General features: G+C 36.1%; 2 protein-coding genes across 2 annotated transcripts in view; one reads left to right on the top strand and one right to left on the bottom strand.

The window, feature by feature from the left end:
• LOC123929308 (40S ribosomal protein S24-like) overlaps positions 1-22,435 on the top strand; it is a 576,828-nt gene that overhangs the window by 518,606 nt on the left and 35,787 nt on the right. The gene's annotated exons all lie outside the window — the stretch shown is intronic.
• Positions 1-22,435, bottom strand: part of LOC123930068 — a 199,650-nt gene that overhangs the window by 157,186 nt on the left and 20,029 nt on the right. The window contains exons 7-14 of the mRNA XM_045986277.1: positions 21,343-21,414; positions 18,584-18,727; positions 17,515-17,586; positions 14,775-14,918; positions 14,359-14,430; positions 11,026-11,088; positions 6,980-7,084; positions 5,591-5,644 (exon numbers count right to left, since the gene is read on the bottom strand). Coding sequence (XP_045842233.1) covers positions 5,591-5,644; positions 6,980-7,084; positions 11,026-11,088; positions 14,359-14,430; positions 14,775-14,918; positions 17,515-17,586; positions 18,584-18,727; positions 21,343-21,414 — 726 coding nt within the window. The remainder of the gene's footprint in view (positions 1-5,590; positions 5,645-6,979; positions 7,085-11,025; positions 11,089-14,358; positions 14,431-14,774; positions 14,919-17,514; positions 17,587-18,583; positions 18,728-21,342; positions 21,415-22,435) is intronic.

The raw sequence follows: 22,435 nt of genomic DNA, 5'->3' as shown, positions 1-22,435 counted from the left end.
TCCCAGGGGAATTCTACCAAACATTTAAAGAAGAACTAATTCCTATTCTCTTGAAACTGTTCCAAAAAATAGAAACGGAAGGAAAACTTCCAAACTCATTTTATGAGGCCAGCATCACCTTGATCCCAAAACCAGACAAGGATCCCACCAAAAAAGAGAACTACAGACCAATATCCTTGATGAACACAGACGCAAAAATTCTCGCCAAAATACTAGCCAATAGGATTCAACAGTACATTAAAAGGATTATTCACCACGATCAAGTGGGATTTATTCCAGGGCTGCAGGGTTGGTTCAACATCCGCAAATCAATCAATGTGATAGAACACATTAATAAAAGAAAGAACAAGAACCATATGATACTCTCAATAGATGCTGAAAAAGCATTTGACAAAGTACAGCGTCCCTTCCTGATCAAAACTCTTCAAAGTGTGGGGATAGAGGGCACATACCTCAATATTATAAAAGCCATCTATGAAAAACCCACCGCAAATATCATTCTCAATGGAGAAAAACTGAAAGCTTTTCCGTTAAGGTCAGGAACACGGCAGGGATGTCCATTATCACCACTGCTATTCAACATAGTACTAGAAGTCCTAGCCTCAGCAATCAGACAACAAAAAGAAATTAAAGGCATCCAAATTGGTAAAGAAGAAGTCAAACTATCACTCTTCGCAGATGATATGATACTATATGTGGAAAACCCAAAAGACTCCACTCCAAAACTGCTAGAACTTGTTCAGGAATTCAGTAAAGTGTCAGGATATAAAATCAATGCACAGAAATCAGTTGCATTTCTGTACACCAACAACAAGACTGAAGAAAGAGAAATTAAGGAGTCAATCCCATTTACAATTGTACCCAAAACTATAAGATACCTAGGAATAAACCTAACCAAAGAGACTAAGAATCTATACACAGAAAATTATAAAGTACTCATGAAAGAAATTGAGGAAGACACAAAAAAATGGAAAAATGTTCCATGCTCCTGGATTGGAAGAATAAATATTGTGAAAATGTCTATGCTACCTAAAGCAATCTACACATTTAATGCAATCCCTATCAAAATACCATCCATTTTTTTCAAAGAAATGGAACAAATAATCCTAAAATTTATATGGAACCAGAAAAGACCTCGAATAGCCAAAGGAATATTGAAGAACAAAGCCAAAGTTGGTGGCATCACAATTCCGGACTTCAAGCTCTATTACAAAGCTGTCATCATCAAGACAGCATGGTACTGGCACAAAAACAGACACATAGATCAGTGGAACAGAATAGAGAGCCCAGAAATCGACCCTCAACTCTATGGTCAACTAATCTTCGACAAAGCAGGAAAGAATGTCCAGTGGAAAAAAGACAGCCTCTTCAATAAATGGTGCTGGGAAAATTGGACAGCCACATGCAGAAAAATGAAATTGGACCACTTCCTTACACAACACACGAAAATAGACTCCAAATGGATGAAGGACCTCAATGTGAGAAAGGAATCCATCAAAATCCTTGAGGAGAATGCAGGCAGCAACCTCTTCGACCTCAGCCGTAGCAACATCTTCCTAGGAACAACGGCAAAGGCAAGGGAAGCAAGGGCAAAAATGAACTATTGGGATTTCATCAAGATCAAAAGCTTTTGCACAGCAAAGGAAACAGTTAACAAAACCAAAAGACAACTGACAGAATGGGAGAAGATATTTGCAAACGACATATCAGATAAAGGGCTAGTATCCAAAATCTATAAGGAACTTAGCAAACTCAACACCCAAAGAACAAACAATCCAATCAAGAAATGGGCAGAGGACATGAACAGACATTTCTGCAAAGAAGACATCCAGATGGCCAACAGACACATGAAAAAGTGCTCCACGTCACTCGGCATCAGGGAAATACACAAAACCACAATGAGATATCACCTCACACCAGTCAGAATGGCTAAAATTAACAAGTCAGGAAATGACAGATGCTGGCGAAGATGTGGAGAAAGGGGAACCCTCCTCCACTGTTGGTGGGAATGCAAGCTGGTGCAACCACTCTGGAAAACAGCATGGAGGTTCCTCAAAATGTTGAAAATAGAACTACCCTATGACCCAGCAATTGCACTACTGGGTATTTACCCTAAAGATACAAACATAGTGATCCGAAGGGGCACGTGTACCCGAATGTTTATAGCAGCAATGTCTACAATAGCCAGACTATGGAAAGAACCTAGATGTCCATCAACAGATGAATGGATAAAGAAGATGTGGTATATATACACAATGGAATACTATGCAGCCATCAAAAGAAATGAAATCATGCCATTTGCGACGATGTGGATGGAACTAGAGTGTATCATGCTTAGTGAAATAAGTCAATCGGAGAAAGACAACTATCATATGATCTCCCTGATATGAGGACATGGAGAAGCAACATGGGGGGGTAGGGGGATAGGAGAAGAGTAAATGAAACAAGATGGGATTGGGAGGGAGACAAACCATAAATGACTCTTAATCTCACAAAACAAACTGGGGGTTGCTGGGGGGAGGTGGGATTGGGAGAGGGGGAGCGGGCTATGGACATTGGGGAGGGGAGGCGAACCATAAGAGACTATGGACTCTGAAAAACAACCTGAGGGTTTTGAAGGGTCAGGGGTGGGAGGTTGGGGCAACCTGAGGGTTTTGAAGGGTCAGTGGTGGGAGGTTGGGGGAACAGGTGGTGGGTAATGGGGAGGGCACGTTTTGCATGGAGCACTGGGTGTTGTGCAAAAAGAATGAATACTGTTACACTGAAAAAAATAAATAAAATGAAAAAAAAGGAAAAAAAAAAGCTGGGGTAGAAATACTTATATCAGACAAAACAGACTTTAAAACAACTGTAACAAGAGGCAATGAGGACATTACATAATGATAAAGGGAACAGTCCAACAGGAAGATAAAACAATTGTAAATATTTAGGCACCTAACATGGGAGCACCCAAATACATAAAGCAACAATTAATACATATGAATGAAGAAATGAATAGTAATACAGTAACAGTAGAGGACTTTAACACCCCATTTTCATCAATGGATAGAATATCCAGACAGAATCAACAAGGAAGTGGTGCCTTTGAATGACACATTAGACCAGATGGATCTGAAAGATATATTTAGAACATTTCATCTGAAAACAGTGGAACACACATCACTTTCAAGTGCATATGGAACACTCTCCAGAATAGATCACATTAGGCCACAAAACAAGTCTCAGCAAATTCAAAAAGATTGAAGATGGCAACCTACAGATTGGGAGAAGATATTTGCAAAAGTCATATCAAATAAAGGGTTTCTATCCAAAATATATAAAGAACTTATACAATTGACCAATAAAAAAAACCCCAAATAAACCAATTAAAGAATGGGCAGAAGACGTGAACAGACAATTCTTCAAAGAAAAAATACAGATGGCCAATACATGAAAAGATACTCAATAACACTCTTCAACAGGGAAATGCAAATCAAAACTACAATGAAATCTCACCTCACACCCGTCAGAGTGGCTAAAACCAAAAACACAAGAAACAGTTGTCAGCGAGGATGTGGAGAAAAAGGAACCCTCATGTACTGTTGGTGGTAATGCAAAATGGTGTAGCCACCGTGGAATAGATTATGGAGGTTCCTCAAAAAATTAAAAATAGAACTACCCTATGATCCAGTAATACACTACTGGGTATTTACCAAAAGATTACAAAAGTACTAATTCAAAAGGATATATGCACCCCTATGTTTACTGCATCTTTATTTACAATAACTAAATGATGGAAATAGCCCATGTATCCATCAACTGATGAATGGATAAAGAAGATATCTATAGATGATAGATAGATAGATAGATAGATAGATAGATAGATACACACTCAAGGGAATATTATTCAGCCATAAAAAGAATGAAATCTTGCCATTTGCAACAACATGGATGGAGTTTGAAATTATAATCCCAAGTGAAATAAGTCAGAGAAAGACTAATATCATATGATTTCACTCATATGTAGAATTTAAGAAACAAAACAAATGAACAAAGAGAAAAAAAAAGAGAGGTAAACCAAGAAACAGACTCTTGACTACAGAGAACAAACTGATGGTTACCAGAGTGGAGGTAGGTGGTGGGATGGGTGAAATAGGTGATGGGGATTAAAGCGTACACTTAAGCATGATGAGCAGTGAGTAAAGCATAGAGTTGTTGAATCACTATAATGTATACTTGAAACTAATAAAACACCTTATGCTAATTATACTTGAATTTTAAAAATAAATATTTTTAAAATTCATTATATAAAACACAGACATCCAAGCAGAAAAACAGGCAACAGACATGAAAGGAACCTTGCAAAAGAGGTATCCAAGTAACCAATGAACATGAAAAAGGTGCTCAACATCATTAATGAATAGGGATATGCAAACTATAACAGTGGGATCCTACTGCATGTCCACCAGAATGGCTAAAATGGAGAAAAGAGATAGATATCGAGTATTAATAAGGCTGTAAAACAACTGAAACTCTGACATATTGGTTGGTTGGTTGATGTGTAAAGTGGTACGATTACTTTAGAAAATGGACTGACAATAGCTTACTTGTGGAGCATAAGGAATAACATGGAGATTAGGAGAAGGAAAGGATAAGTGGAATTGGGGGAAATCAGAGGGGGAGAGGAACCATGAGAAACTGTGGACTCAGAAACAAACTGAGAGTTTTGGAGGGAAGGAGGGAGAGGGTTAGGTGAGTCTGGTGGTGGGTATTAAGGAGGCACGTATTACATGGAGCACTCAGTGTGGTGCATAAACAATCTTGGAACGCTGAAAAGATAAAATTAAATTTAAAAAAGATAATAGCTAGTAAAGTATGAACAATCTTATCCTATAACAAAGCAATTTCATTTCTAGGTATATGGCCTGGAATTGTGCACATATGTTCACCAAAAGGCATATACAGAATATTCATAGCAGTATGTTCTTAATAACTACTCCAAACTGGAAATGTCCTGTGATGGTAGAGTGGAGAGGTATATTGTGGTATAATTATACAATGGAATATTGCACAGCAATGTATTCAGGTACAATGAGTTAGTTAGAAATCATTCCGGCCACTACAGCAGGTTCTCTAAAGATCTCCTTGACTATAATTTAGTAGATTTTATAATGCAGCAATGAAAAATGGACAAACTGCTGCTACATGAGGCAATATGGATGAATCTCAGAGAATAGCATGTACTATAATGTTAAGGGAAGGAAATCAGATAGCATGGAACATAAATTATATGGTTCCATTTAGATAAATTTCAAAAACAGGCAAAGCTAATCTATGGTCCTAGAATATAGGATGTAGTTACCTCCAGAGAGTATGGAGGAAGTGACTGTGACGTGGTATAGGGGATCTTCTAGATTATGGATAATGTTTATTTCCTAACAGGTGATAGTTTAAATAGATATGTTCACTTTGCAATAATTCTTAAGCTGGACACATGATTATATGATAGAGTAATAATGTATTTCATACTTCAGTAAAATATTTATCAGAGAAAAAAGAGAGTTTAGTGTAAAGAATTGGGAACTCAAATTTACAGTAACGTCTCACTGACCTCTAATATCTTGTACTGTATCCACCAGTGTTTTCAGATCAGTCTCCCCTTTAGCTATAAAATAAGGCATAATTGACATACAAAGAAGATTCATTTAAAAATTATAAAACAATAAACTAGAAACAAGCTAAATTCCTTTATTCCATATCATCATTTGGCTCACTTTAATTGCATAATTCTTAGTTGTCTGAGATTGACCTAAAATATGGCAATGGTAGCAGGGACAGAGAGACATTGGTGGATTTATACATGGGATTTTTTTCAATGTTTTATTATGAAAATTTGTAAACATGTAGCAAAGTTGAGAGAATTGTGCAATAAACACCCATATGTCCACCTCCTAGATCCTACTATTAAACATTTTACTATACTTGGTGTGTCACATATCCATCCATCTACTCATCTGTGTGTGATAATTTTTTGAATTAGGTTTATATAAAGGTAAAACTTACAAAATTAGGTGATAATCCAGATAGTGGATGATAGGAAATGAGGGGATCAAAAATGAATCCCATATATCTAGTTTAGGTAACTAGATGGACAGTGACAACACGAATGAGATTGAGAATTTAGGACAAGAAGATTAGGTGGGAAGACAGTGAGTTCAACTTTAAATATGTTGAGAAAAAGAAGCCTTGGCATATCCAAGAGGAAATGTCTGGCAGGCATTTGGAGATACCAGTCTGAAGCCTATATAGAAATACAGATTTATAGTCACAAGCATGTAGATGATATGTTGGATCACAGAGTGATGAGATTAACGAGAGAGAGTATGTAAAATGAAAATTAGAGAATGAACAGATCTGGGTCAGAGGGAACAACACAGATGCCAAAAGAGCCTAATTTCAAGAAGGTCAGAATTATCACCAATATGAAAGACAGGAGAAAGCACCAACAAAAAGTGAATAATGTCTAATGCAATTGGCAAATGGCAAGTTACTGGTGCCCTTTCAGAAGTTTCGGTAGTATTATGGGCCTGTGTCAGAATATGGAAATGAATGGGAAATGTGGGAAGGATATACAGCACACTTTCATTTCCTTTTCCATCTTTTAATTTTATATTTTTATTTTTATTTTTATTTTTTTTTTCAGCTTTTCCATCTTTTAATTGCGCCTTCTGAACATCCCCAGATGTGAAAGATGGTCTCAGAAGCAATGTAGTCAAGTGCTTTGCACTCCATATGGATTCAGAAAATGGAAGACAGGATTCATTCTTACTCTAGAAGTAGAGTTTTTCTGAGATTTTGCATGGTTTTTATCATCACAAAATCAATCTGGTTCTGGTTTCAGAAAAACTTTTTTTTTTTTTTTTTTTTTTTAGAAAAACTCTGATATAAAGCCTCAAGACCAAGCTTTCCCAAAGGGCTTTTTATATCTAAAATGAGTTACCATCAACTGGAAGTTTTCTTCTTAGCTCTCCATCTTCTTCTTTGGTGAGTTCAATGCCCACGTTCCTTAGTACCTCATTCAGGTCTCTGATAGCTACCGTCTCTCCTTCGGGAAGAGAAAAAATATATACGAAAACTCCTACCAGTGTTGAAATGTTCTGTCTATTTTATCTATGCATTACAGATCTTTTCTTGGCAGGGATATATGAGACCTGTGGAACATGTGTCAGTGTATGTGGAGATTATACATGGTTAGAATGAAGGCTCTCTTCCCTTAAACCTTTTTGGAGACATAAACATACACACCATTAATTTCTAAAGGGAACAGAATTACTTTCCAGAGTATAATTCTTATGGTAGGAATAGGCAGTTGTAGTGAAAAGAGAAAACTGCCATGGCTGAAGTAAGAACACATGGGTTTGAATATTATTCTCTACTAGTTATTTCCTACTGGAATTTAGGTAAACAACTTCTTGGAGTCCTAGTTTTCTGTTGTATGAAATGAAGATGAGACTATTTGTCTCAGAGCTTCTGTGAAGATAAAGTAACACTTAAGAAAAGGTATAGAACTCTGTCAGGTATGTAGCAGAGGGTTGATACATTTATTTATTTATTTACTTATTTATTTTTTCAGCGTAACAGTATTCATTGTTTTTGCACAACACCCAATGCTCCATGCAATACGTGCCCTCCCTATTACCCACCACCTGGTTCCCCCAACCTCCCACCCCCGCCCCTTCAAAACCCTCAGGTTGTTTTTCAGAGTCCATAGTCTCTTATGGTTCGCCTCCCCTTCCAAAGGAAACAGTTAACAAAACCAAAAGACAATTGATTTCCCTTTTTAAGGAACTAGATTCATTGCCTCAACAAAATCACGGAATAATTACTTTCTTATTCCACATTTCACAATTAACCTGCAATAATAAACTGTTTCTTCTCTTGGAAAATTTGTTAAAATTCGTATCAATATGATCAATATAAAAAACAAAAACAAAACAAAGTGCCAAATAAAGTAATTTAAGTTATATTGGATCCATGTGTTGGGTAGTAGCAGGATTCCTTATCAAATGGTTAGGAAATAAGATAAGAGATCAATTGAGAGTTGTTTGTTAATTCATCATCCATCTTCTCTTTGAAAGTGTTCAAATCATGTAAGATTTCACTATGGTACACCTTCTCCTTAGCTAAAGACAAGGCAAAATTCAGCTCACAGAGAAAGAGAAATGGAATTCATAAACAGTTTTAAGTTTCTAAGGAAGCACTCTTCTGATTTGCCTTCTTCATTAGGAGTATCTATCTCTGTAAAAATATGGAAGTTAGGTCAAAATCTTTCCCCCTTGGAGCAATTATTAGTGAAATTCTGTCATGTTGAAATATGTTGTACAGGTATGACATTTTAAATGGTATTAACATATTTTTCTTTTTCATATTCCTTTTCTTCCATAAAACTTTTCCTATCCAGCCATAAAATTTATATAACTCGGAAGGAAATTTTTTTTAATTTTCAAAAGCCACTTTTTAACAAAGCAAATCTGAAGACCTAATATTTAGTTTTATTGTAAACCAAAGGGTTGAAAGGCAAATAGATAGATAGATAGATAGATAGATAGATAATATAGGAAAGCTCCTTTCCTCCTCCTTCCCACATCCTGCTTGGTAAGAAGAGAAGGGGAAAGTCTACTTTATCGTTTAAGAAAAGGCAGGAGAAATAGAGATAAAGATCTCTTTCTCTCAAGAAGGTTTAAGTGTTCCTGCCGCTTACTGCACATGCCCCTCATCTCTATCTACCCTTTACTCCCCTTTCCAAGTCAAAATCTAAGAAGAGGTAAGACAGAAAAACTCTAGATATTTTGGTGGAATGGGAGTGAGGGTATAGAAAAACCAAGGAGACCTTTTGTCACACTTCCTATTTGGAACTCTGAGATCGACCTCACAGTGTGTCCAGACAACATGACATTGTCACCAGAACAGATATTGTGGTATGGTGTCTACAGGCAAGAGAGAGGGCTAGAAACAGGCTACCCAGTTGCCCCCTCTGGCTTTGTATATATGAAAGATATTCAGTTACTCCCATGTCCTCCCAGTAAGCCAAATGGAGGTTTTCTCAGAGATGGAGGTCAGTGGATCCGCCATGGGACACCAAGTCAAAGGGAAAGGTGAACCCCAGCAGAGGTGATGGAGCAGACAATACAGTCTGGGGACCAACAGAATCCTTGACTGAGACTCATAGGACCTCATCAGCAGTGAGGGCTAAGGCTTAACCAGACAAATTAGTGAAAGAAGGACCATAGATCCTTGACTTTACTAATAATAACAACAACAAAAAAAAACAAACAAACCAGACCACAAGTTTCTCAAGCAGTGAACTTCAGCAGGAGAAGTCACCAGGGTGCTCAGGACTCATGACATGTGAGACATTGTTAAAGAGGCTATCAAGAACCCAGAGGGAGTGGCACCTGGGTGGCTCAGTGGGTTAAGCCTCTGCCTTGGGCTTGGATCATGGTCTCAGGGTCCTGGGATCAAGCCCCACATTGGGCTCTCTGTTCAGTGGGGAGCCTGCTTCCCCTCTCTCTCTGCCTACATGTGATCTCTCTCTCTGTCAAATAAATAAATAAAATCTTTAAAAAAAAAAAAGGAACCCAGAGGAAACAAGGTCTGCCCACCCTCCTCTACCAGCAGGACACCTAAACTGTCCCTGACATTGGGCTGCTTTTCTGAGGGGTAGAGGGTAAGAGGGAGAAAGTCTTGAAAAATTGAGAATTTACCAAATTAAACTGGATCAACCAAAAGAAACTTTTTATTTTAAACCAGAAGAAACTAGGTTAAGCTTTATTTTTTTAAGTTTTTACTTGAATTCCAGGTAGCTAACATACAGTGTAATATTAGTTTCAGGAGTATAATACACTGGGGTTCAACATTTCCATGTAACACCTACTGCTCATCACAAGTGCATCCCTAATCCCCATCACCTGTTTAACCCATCCCTTACCCACCTCTCCTCTGGTGACCATCAGTTTGTTCTCTACAGTTAAGAATCTGTTTCTTGGTGGGGCGCCTGGGTGGCTCAGTGGGTTAAAGCCGCTGCCTTCGGCTTAGGTCATGATCCCAGGTTCCTGGGATCGAGTCCCGCATCAAGCTCTCTGCTTGGTGGGGAGCCTGCTTCCTCCTCTCTCTCTCTGCCTGCCTCTGCCTACTTGTGATCTCTGTCTGTCAAATAAATAAATAAATAAAAATCTTAAAAAAAAAAAAAAAGAATCTGTTTCTTGGTTTGCCTCTCTCTTTCTCCACACCACCCCCCCGGCCTTTGTTCATCTGTTCTGTTTCTTAAATTCCACATATGAGTGAAATCATGTGGTATTTGTCTTTCTCTGACTGACTTATTTCCCTTGGGATCAAAATCTAACTCCATCCATGTCACTTCAAATGGCAAGATTTCATTCTTTTTTATGGCTGAGTAATATTTCTCATATATATGCCACATCTTTTTTTTCTTTCTAAAATCTAGGGTTACAGTTAGTGTTAGGGCCAGCAAGAGGGTATGTGCCTGGTATCTTGCAGTTCAGAGACCAATCCCAGAGGGTTACCCTAAACCTAACCCTGGAGAGGTCTCTGAAACTAGATGAAATTTAATTGGTCAACTTAAGTCCTGTCCTCTCATGTTCCAACATCTTCCACCCCACTCACAGTCAAAATAGGATGGGGATGAAAAGGGAAAGTAGTGACACTGAGTGAAATAAGTCAAGCAGAGAGAGAAAAGTATCATATGGTTTCACTTATTTGTGGAGCATAACAAATAACATGGAGGACATGGGGAGATGGAGGAGAAGGGAGTTGAGGGAAATTGGAAGGGGAGGCAAACCATAAGAGACTATGGACTCTGAAAAACAACCTGAGGGTTTTGAAGGGTCGGGGCTGGGAGGTTGGGGGAACAGGTGGTGGGTAATAGGGAGGGCACGTATTGCATGGAACACTGGGTGTTGTGCAAAAACAATGAATACTGTTACGCTGAAAGAAAGAAATAAATTAAATTTTTAAAAAATTCTTTACCTGACATCTCCATCCTCATGTTTCCTGGAAAAGTATCTAGGTTGCTGTCATCAACCCTACTTCCTAGGAAAAAAATAAAAATAATAAAAGCTATGAGAATGGAAAATGTTAATGATTTTCAATTTAAGAAAAAATACTTCCTATTATCTTTACACTGTTGTGTTCCATTTCAGTGTGAAAAGGAGAGACTTTTGACATGTATTCAAATGCACACTTTAAGTCATTCTATCAGAAACAGAAGCATGTTCTTTTAATAATTTTACAGAGAATATAGCTCTAAAGCACAGAGACATTTAATCTAGTACAGCCCATATGATACTGGACATGAAGTGTTACTGGCTGATATTGAGCAAACAGGGATAAATATTTAACATGTGGTAAATAAAGTGCCACGCAGCCACAGAATGGGGAATCAACTTTCAGCTTGTACTCAGAGGAAAATGTGATTTTTCTTACAAAACAATATATTTGTATTCTCCGCCAGTCAATTCATCAGGAAGATATAACAATCATAAATGCAGATGAACCAAGTAAGTCTAAAAACAAATAACAAAACTGACAAAATTTAAGGGAGAAATAGAAAATACAAAAATCATAACTGGAAATTTTAGCACCTCTTTTTCAACAACTGAGGAACTAACTACCAAAAAAGCCAGTACAGATGATCTGAGGAAGCTATCAACCACCTTTGGTTAATTTATATTTATAAAACACCATACTCTTTAATTGGAGAATACACATTTTCAAATGCACATAGTACATTTGCCAAAATAGACCATATGCTGGGCCATAAAACAAGTACCAACAAATTGAAAAGAATTGAAATCATAAGGGATATGTTCTCTGACAGTAATAGAATTAAATTATAAGTAACAATAAAATAACTAAGAAAACCCCATATATTTAGAAATTAAATAACACACTTCTAAATAGTCCATGGATAAGAGAAGAAATCACAAAGAAAAAAGAACATATCTCAAACTGAATCATAATGAAAACAAAGCATTTCAACATTCATTGAATGCAGCCAAGGAGGGGTTTAGTAAGAAGGGTATGGGTCTTCATGCTTATATTAGAAAATGAAAGACAGCTGAAATCAGTCATCATAGGTTTAACCTTAAGAAACTAGGAAAAAAGTAAAGTAGATCCAAAGTCAGTAAAAAGAAAGAAGTAACAAGGATAAAAGAAGTCAGAAAAATATAAGGCAGACAAAATATAGAGAAAATTATCAAAGCCAAAAACTGGTTCTTTGAGAAAATCAACAAAGTTGATGAAGCCCAGTAAGGATTGGAAAAAAAAAAAAAAAAAAAAAAAAGGAAGGGGAGAACATAAACTGCCAGTCTAAGGAATATAAGAGGGGAATGTGGGGCTCAATTCCAGGACTCCAGGATCATGACCTGAGGCAAAGGCAGACGCCCAACCCACTGAGCCATCCCAGTGCCCTATTTTGTTTCTTAAATTCCAAATATAAGTGAAATCATATAGTGTTAGTTTTTCTCTGACTTATTTTGCTTAACATAATACATTCTATCTCCATCCATGTCATTGCAAATGACAAGATTTCATCCTTTTTGATGGCCAAGTAATATTCCATTATATATATCTCCCATATCTTCTTTATCCTTTCGTCAGCCAACAGATATTTGGGCTCTTTTTTATAGTTTGGCTATTGTTGATAATGTTGCTATGAACATTGGGGTGCATGTGCCCCTTCAAATCAGTACTTTTGTATCCTTTGCATAAATGCCTATTAGTGTAATTGCTGGATTTTAGGGTATCATTTCTAAAATTATCAAAATAACAACAAAAGAGTTCTGTGATCTGGCAGATTCAGGGTCTGCTATTTATTAACTCTATCATACTCTTTTTTTTAAAGATTTTTATTTATTTATTTGACAGAGAGAGATCACAAGTAGATAGAGAGGCAGGCAGAGAGAGAGAGAGGGGAAGCAGGCTCCCTGCTAAGCAGAGAGCCCGATGCGGGACTCGATCCCAGGACCCTGAGATTATGACCTGAGCCGAAGGCAGCAGCTTAACCCACTGAGCCACCCAGGCGCCCACTCTATCAAACTCTTAAACATATAACGTCTCTAATATTCTAGTGGCACAGAAATTTGTTTAAGTTTGTTTTCTACTCCAGTGTTCTCCAAATTTAGTCATAGGACTCTGTTATGGCATATTCATTAATATCCCATGGGCCAGCATTCAAGGATAGCTGTTTTTGTTACATTGCTTCATACTGTATACCCAATGACATCCCAAAATAGTTCGAGGAATTATTCAATGAAAGTTAATATATTTTAAAAAGAATATATTAAAATGTTTAAAATAGAAATATAAAATAGAAATAGAAATAAAAATTCAAAGGAGAATTACTACCTAAGAAAAAGGTAGTAAATAACAAATGAAGCCAACAAAGCTCTAATGATTAAATAGTAAGTTTAGATCTGAACTTTCTAGAAGTTAAGGCATAAAGGGGAACTTGGGTTATTGTCTACACAAAGAAGCACACTGGTCTTTGGGAGAGATACAGTTTTTTTCTGATACTAAATTTCAAGACATTTTTCATATTCATCACTAAATAATATAATGGGCAATGTCATCAGGAAACACAATGACACTTGGTATGGCTGTTTTTAACACCAGTTCTCAAAAACAGTTGACATATATTATTAGGAAGTTGCCTCAAAAAAGTCATTTCTATGAAACATCCCTTCATAATTATTTTTGGCTTGTCAAAGATACACGTGTGTGCCCAACCAAAAGTAGGTGGCCATGGGTGAAGAAGTAAACCTTGGGCTTCTGCAACCATAGAGGGAGCTTAAAAATGGGCAGTATGAAGTGATTTGACCATGGGTGCAATTTTAGCTTAGTGTCAAAAAATATTCTTTGCACACAAAAAAGAAATATTCTTCTCACTTAATGTGCAAAATATAAATTGTTCCTTCCTTTTCAGCACCAGAGGGGCAAGAAAGGGCAACCTATCGTTATCATGTTAATATGTCTCATATGATTATACTTTAAGCAGCCTAATTCCAAGTACTGTTTTAGTCATTTTAACTAATGCTATTTTTTTCTTCATAAGGCCCTTAGTGAGAAGATAACTGCAGTCAAGACCGTGGTCTCAGATGAGACAGAAGAGGTAACTAGTACTCTCCAAAGGGCATGTTCTCTTTTAGTTGTGCTATACATTTGACACGGATAGAATAAAGACATTAGAAAATTAAGCCAGTGTTAAATAATTTTAAGGCCATCTCAAAATCCTAGCTGGGGTTTTCCCAAGAGATCCATAACCCACATCTTATCTATCTCTATTCAACTGAAAATTCTTACTTTCAGGTAGAGGTGAAAATCCTGAATTGGTTAAATTGCTCATAAACTCTTCTAAATTCACTTTCCCATCCTCTGAAAGAAAAAAAAATGTGTCAGGGAACAGGGAATATGATCAAAGACTGGCAACTATAGCATAATTGCTGTACTGAAAAAACAGTTTATATATTTGGCCTTGAAATACAGACATATATATTCAATACGGAAGACAAACTGGTGCATATCATTCAGATACATAAACTCATCCTCTATAGATCCTCCTTTGTGTGATGCTACTGAATATAAGTAGAACCCAACAGGGTAGTAGGTTGAAAGAGCCTTGGATAATCCATGAAGCAGATAAACCCCTTATGGATTCTTGAAAACTTCAAACAGATGCATGTCAACTAAGATAAAGGATATCTAGAAACATGACTCACCTGTGAGAGTCATATTCTGTAGTAATCTTTCAAGCACATCTTCAGGTAATGGAACTCCTATATTTTTCATAATGGAGCCTAGGTCTTCAGGAGTGACCATATTTTTCCTAATGGCAGCCAGAGTTTTCAGGGGGCCTTCTTTTTCTATATTCAAAAAAATATACAATGTATGAAGTTAAAAAAAATACTCAAATATCAGTGCTGGGTCCTGGATATTAACAACAACAACAACTTCTAGTAGTAGTATTACTGCTACTTCTATCACTTATTAAGTATTCTGTCTGAGCATCTAAGTGCTCTATATACACCATTTCATTTAATACCACAAAAATTCCTTATTTAACAGATAAGGAAACCTTTAGCAAGGTTAGTCTGCCTAAGCATCCACAGTTACTAAATGGGAAGCCAAGTGTGAAGTCTGATTTCAAAGGCAAAATGTTTAGCCACTAGGCCAAACAAATCATTACAAATATTAATTCTGAGACTGAAGAGTGATTACATAAAAAGAAATCTTAGGATATCTGCTTATACTCACCTCTGGCATATCTGAGGCTGGGAATTCCATTAAAGCTATGATAACTAACCACACAAGTAATTATCTTGCCAAAAATTAGATAACCATCCATAGTTTGATGCGACTGTTCTTAATTTTTTTCATTCAATGGATACTTAGATGCATCCAACACATAAACACAAATATGTCCCCCAAATAATGAAAAGACTGGCACTGCTATATCAATACCAAAGAAAGATAACGTTCATTTCTGAAAGTACCATGTATGAATTGTTCAATTAAGAAGAAATTTTGAATATTATATTATCATAAACCCTATCCCAACATAAACATTAACCCTGTGAGAGAGTTGCTTATAAGCCACGTATCTGGGAAAGTTTTATAGGCCCCATTTAGAAAATCAAAGATAAAGGACAAAATATTTTGTCACTTGAGGAAACACCATTATGGCTATTTCCCTAAATATCTTGGCTCTGGTGAATACTTTCATCCCTTGTAGCTATCTAAATTAGATCTTTTGAGTTTAGTTCAGTTTTAATTTTGGAAACTAAAATTTAGAGGAAAGTAAGCAATTTCAATCTCAAGAATATGGGCTGCTCCAAGGAGACCCAGGGGATCCAAAACTGTTGTGAATTTACTAACTAAGGCTCATTTAGCCTAAACTTCAAGGAGAGCCAGAAGTTCCACAGACATCACAGATATCTCACTGTTGGAGAAGTCAGTTAACTGAACATATTAAAGCCAGATTATATTCGATGTTTCATGGCTAGGTAGTAGAGTAATGGGAAGAATACCTATTACATAATATGGAGGAAGCTTAGATGTTTCAAACATGTTCCTGTATTTGTTTTAGTAGCTAATCTTCTCATGACAAAAATCCCATTTTAATAAAATGATAATAGGATAAAAAAGAAAAGGAAATACTGATTTAAAAAAATTTAGTCACACCTGGCGATTCACAGACCTGTACCCCTGGGGATAAAAATACATTATATGTTTATTAAAAAAAAAATTTGGAAGGGGAGGCGAACCATAAGAGACTATGGACTCTGAAAAACAACCTGAGGGTTTTGAAGGGTCAGGGGTGGGAGGTTGGGGGAACAGGTGGTGGGTAATGGTGAGGGCACGTTTTGCATGGAGCACTGGGTGTTGTGCAAAAAGAATGAATACTGTTACGCTGAAAAAATAAATAAAATGGAATAAAAAATTTAGTATACTTGACACACAATGTTACATTAGTTCCAGTGTACAAATTAATGATTTGAAAGTTTACCCATTATGCTATGTTTACCAGAAGTGTAGCTACAATCTGTCCCATTATATCACTGTTACAGTATCATTGCATTCCGTATGCTGTGCTATTTATTCCTGTGACTTATTCATTCCATAACTTGAGGGCTCTATCTCCCTCACTCCTTCACCCACTTTGCCCAACCCTCAAACCTCCTTCCTTTGGGCAATCATCAATATGATCTGTGTATTTATATGTTTGATTCTGTTTTTTGTTTATTGGGTATTTATTTGGCTTTATTTATTTATATTTTTATTTTCAAGTAATCTCTACACCCAATGTGGGGTTCAAACTTACAACCCCAAGATGAAAAGTCACATGTTCTACACACTGAGCCAGCCAGGCACCCATCTGACTTTTTTTTAGATTTTACTTATGAGTGGAATTATATGGTATTGGTCTTTTTCTGTCTGACTTATTTCACTTAGCATAATACCCTCTAGGTCCATCTATGTTGTCTCAAATGACATGATCTCATCCTTTTTATAGCTGTATAATATTTCATTGTATAAACATACCACATTTTCCTTATTCATTCATCTGTTAACACTTAATTTGCTTCTATGTCTTGGCTATTATAAATTATGCTTCAACCAACATAGGAGTGCATGTATCTTTTCGAATTAGAAGACAAAATCAATTTTATTCCCATAGGATTTCAGAATGTCCAAGACACTGGCAACTCATGGCAGCCATCTTGATCACAAACTTGGATACAAAATCCAGATGGACTTCGTATATTTATCCTTTTTGAGTGATGGAAAAAATACTACAAGTTCAAGAAAAGGTCAGCCAATGATCCCTTATTGATTCATCATCCAAGTACATTTGTTATACACATGATGTGATTTAGCATTAGAAAAGTAGACAAATGCACAAAATCAAAACTGAAGAATTCTACTCAAAATTTTTATTGTTAAAAAATTCTCACTTACTTGAAACTTTTGTAAAATATGGCATTTTCTTTAACTGGGTCAGACAATCTTTTAAGTCCACTTTCCCTTCATCTGAAAATGAAACATAAAGAAATGAAAGATCCAAAGATACAAAAGAATGAGTCACAAGACATGCATGTTTACTAAATGTTCAGACCAAGTTAGTCCTGTTTTCTAACTCTGATCCTGCTAAACACATCTCACATTAACTATGAAAAGGAATATGATTATGATAACTCCTGTGGTCTTTTTTGTTGAAGAGCCAATGAGCATTTTATGGATTTTACACATATTTCCAATTGGGACCATTTACGAGTCCTACTATAACCATTTATGTTTTTCTGATTTTTTAGAAGTTTTTAAATTTATTTGAGAGATACAGAAAGGGAGAAATCAAGAGAAGGGAGAGGAGAGAGGGAGAAGCAGGCTCCCTGCTGAGCAAGGAGCCTGATGTGGAGCTCAATCCCAGGACAGATCCCCACCCACCCAGGTGTCCCACCATTTATGTTTTGAGGGAAGACAAGAAGATATTCATTAGAAGTACCAAACTCAACCATACCTAAAGAAGACTATGTATACTTGTAAGCAAAGATATATTAATAAAGGAAGTGTTCAGTCTTTTGCCTTTTGTTAGTCATATACTTGGAACTTAAGGAAAAAGAATACTGTAAGACTTTGCACTAATCATCCCACTGGCAGGATTTCAAAAATACCAGTGTCGCAATTTGAGGACTGTGGGGAAACCAAACTGGTAGTTGTTATCACCACATTAAAGTTTGGCCCTCGTGCTTCATGGGCTTGAGAGAGCTTCACAGCCCCTGTCCAATAAGAATGTATGGTTCAAACCTCAGGAGACAAAGAAAGGGAAAGAAGAGTAGAAGATTATACTTCCCTAGGATAATTCAATATGAGAATAATCCAAAACAAACTCTCATCCAGCCCAATAGGGAAAATCTAATGTTACTGAACTCATTACATTTTATTTCTAATCAGTCAGCTCTGTGGATTTATGAGTGAAAGTAAACACAAGTTTGATATGCAATAAATGACTCAGAAAAGGAATACTTACTATCAAGAGGAATAGATGTAAGTACCTCCTGTAATTCTTCCTTTGGGCAATAAATCCCCAGGCCTTTCAGTATAGATTTTACTTCATCAGCATCAACTTTTTCATTGGTGACTTTGTTTAAGGCATTTGCAAGTTCCTTAACCTCTATCAGGAGAAAGTATTTTCAGTTTAGATACAAATTCTAAATAATTAGCTTAAATCATAATTCAAAAAATTCATATAGGTACCTAGCATTTTTTAAAAGATGGTATAGTACTCACCTTAAATACTCTCTTGAGGTACATATGTATCCAACTCTCACTTCATACATGTAAAATAGATCCATTATATAAAGCAAACTCATAGGAGAAATTAAATCTTGATATCTGTCTCCTTCTTGCTCATCTATTTCTGCTTCTCATGTTTCCTACACCCTTTCTGTGTGTGTCCAGTGATCTCTCTGCTGCTCGCCAGTCACTGTCACCTCAATCTGCCTTTTTCCCATTCCTTTATTAAACTTAATTTGTCTTATACTGACTCTCTTTTACTTAGACCTCAGAACCTTGGTATACATGGGAATAGCTAATAAAGCTGCTAACAGAATGATTATTGTTTAAATAATTGGCAAAATGTTAATGTAAGAGAGATTTTTATCCTTCTCCCCATATGTCAGTTTCCTCTTTCTTTAATAACAAATACTTTAGTAGTGGCCTAATATAGGTAATGACATATGTATTATTTCCTACCCTAGAACCATTCATGCCTTCTTCCTTCTGTCTGGAAGACTCTTTTCCCAGTTCTTCCAGTAGATGCTTCCTTCTCATCCTATCACATCTCAGGACATGCGTACCTGGCCATCCTATCTAAATCAAACCACTGCACCTTAATGCTCTACCTCCTTCTTGCACAATTTCTCCTTAACACTTAGCACAATTTGTAGTTATTTATTTGTTCATCTGTCATTCTTCAATGAGTTCTCCAGGGTCAGAGACCAGTATATACCTCTCTTTCTTACCAGCACAGTGCCACTTGTTTGTTGAATGAATGGATTGAATTAATGGTCTTCCTGCTCCTAGTGGTTCTGTAATCTAATACACTGTTAATCAATCTTGAGAGACAGCTTAGCACCTGACACTCTCTTGCCCAAAGCATATATTGAGACCTGTTTTGAGGTAACTTTTAATACTCCCTTCAGTGTAGACCTATCAACTATCTCTCATTCCTCATCTTTCAAATCCTACATATGTCTCCATTCTTTTCTTCCCTTCTAATGTCTAGGTCTCAGGGTTTTCTTGCTTTGCCTCTACCTACCTAGATGTTACCCTTTCTTATACACCCTCATCAATTCTTTTCATAGGAATCTAATCTTCACCTGAACTCTTAAAATAATAAATATGTATCACTAATTTGATCCTATAGCACATTAGTTATTTTTTATGTAAATGGCCTATCTCTTCCTCTAGATTTTAAGATTCTCATGGACTATCTCATGCACATTTTTTTTGTTCAGTTATATGTGTGGTGATCATGATGCTATTAACTTGTAAGTTATAGTATAAAATTAATATTATGCTAAACCATTAAGCTACAATACAGACAAAAACATATCTGCACGTGAAGTCTTGCTGTGAGGTTCTAGGTAAGGTACAATTTCTTCAAACTTCACTTTTCTCATTCTTTATTATAATACTCCTACTTAACAGTAGAGTCATGAAGAATAGTTGATAAGAAATAAATTATGTAAAAGAACTTGGTAAAACATCAACATTATACAAATGTATTATTGTTGCCAACCATTATGATATTATTTGAAACCAAACAAAACTAAATATGTCTGTAGAGAATATGAAAAAAACTAGGCACACTTTTCCCCAAGATATTTTTTATACTAAAAATAAGAGTTGGAGAAGAATTTTGGTGAGTTCATAAAACATGAGGCTATTAACTCATTTTTAAAGTGAGTCAGAGCTTTCCAAAATTATGCTTAAAAGTTAGATATTTCACAGAGGACATCCATTACGTGATGCCACAAAACATTTCTTGGTGCCACAATCAAAAAGACCAAGATTCAAGTTGGATGGATCACTGATCCCAGTAAGTCATATATATTTCCATCAGGATGAGAATCCATATATTCTCTATGCAACTACAAAAAAGAATGAGAAAGCTCTTTATATTCCAATATGAACAAATATAAAAAATATACTGTTACATTTTTTAAAAATCAAGTATACAGAACAATGTACACATTATGCTTCTATTATGTAAAAAGTATGTGAAGGGATATTTATATATATATATTTTTTATTTTTTTTGTTTGTTTTTTCTTGAATGCTCTAAATACTACCTACATAAGAAACCAGTTACTTATTAGTTAGTTACTAGGAAAAAGGAATAGTAACTGAATAGAGAGATCAGGTATGAGGGAAAGTTTCACTATGTACCTTTAAATATTTTTAAATTTATGATCTGTGTGAAAGCATTAATATAAAAAATTAAATTTATTAATTAAAACATTTTAGGGTCATGTATTTTGGCATTCTTGTTAGAAGACATATTATTTGCTTCAACTACAAACTTACAATGTTACAAACTAGACTTTCATGAACATAGGAAGCTCACCTTCATCTGAACTCTTAAAATACTAAATATACAACATTCATTTAATTTTGTATTATACACAAAATTATACTTTTATGTAAGTGGTCCCTCACTTTTCAACAACTAGCTAACAATTTCCTATATTCATAATGTGTATAAAACTTCTTAATTATTCTCACCTCTAAAATCTTGCAAACGCTTATTGCTCTTCAGTGCCAAAAGGGCAGTCTTTAGGGAAACCTCTCCCTTTTCTGTAGACAAAAACAGAACAAAGAAAAATCAATAAATTCAAAAAACATAAAGCACTCTCACTGTGAGCTAGGTTGGTTCACTGACTGACCCCTTCAAGCTTCTTATGATTTTCTAGATATGCAAACTTTTGTCCAGAATGCAACGTACACTCTACGTATAGAACTCCTATTCATGTCAAAACCAGCTTGTAAGTCTAGTTTTCTAAAAAGCCTTCCCTTGCGCTTCTATGATACCCTGCTAAATGATACTCTTTCCTTTTCTTTTCCTTCACAATCTGTTTTCTGGAAAGAAAACTGCTCTAATCTGGCTTCCACCTCCTCAGAAACTGCTTTTACCATGTTCATCTGTTAACTATTTATTGCCAAACTAATGAACACTTCTTACCTTTTTGGTCTTATTTAATACTTTCCTCCTTCAAACTCTTTTTTCACTCTGCTTTTTTTTGGTTTCCCTCCCACCATTCTAGCTGCTTCTTAATGTCCTTTATAAACTATTCTTTCTCCACCATTACTTAAATGTTAGCATGCCCCCGTGCTTTACCCTTGGCCCTCTTCTTGTTACACTATATGAACTATTCCTGAATTATCAAGTTTCTGTTTCTAGGCCAGATCACTGTCTACTACACTTCATCAGCTCTACATCCACAAGCCCCTCCAACACAATATATCCTTTGGGGCGGTGGGGTGGGGGGGATTTAAAACACAAATAAGTTAATTCTTTTATTTCTATGCAAATAACAAATCTTTGGGAACTTTGGGTCCCTAATCTTTGGGATCAAATGCATTTATTACTTCCATATTGCCAAACTTTGACTTAATTGGTTCTATCTTTATCCCCATGTGGCAGCTGGAGCACTCACTTTAGAGGGAATCTGTCCTAATTCCAGTCTATCAAGGAAAATCTGCAAGTTAAAAACTCCCTGCTATCAGCAAGCAGAGAATGGCAGGTGGCAAATAAAACTCTCAGTGGATTATTCTAATTGCATTTTCTTTTACCTTCATATCTTAAAAAGTTGTAAGA

The sequence above is a fragment of the Meles meles genome, chromosome 18 (genome assembly GCF_922984935.1).
Source record: "Meles meles chromosome 18, mMelMel3.1 paternal haplotype, whole genome shotgun sequence".
Lineage (NCBI taxonomy): Eukaryota > Metazoa > Chordata > Mammalia > Carnivora > Mustelidae > Meles > Meles meles.
This window is presented reverse-complemented; position numbering and strand designations above follow the sequence as displayed.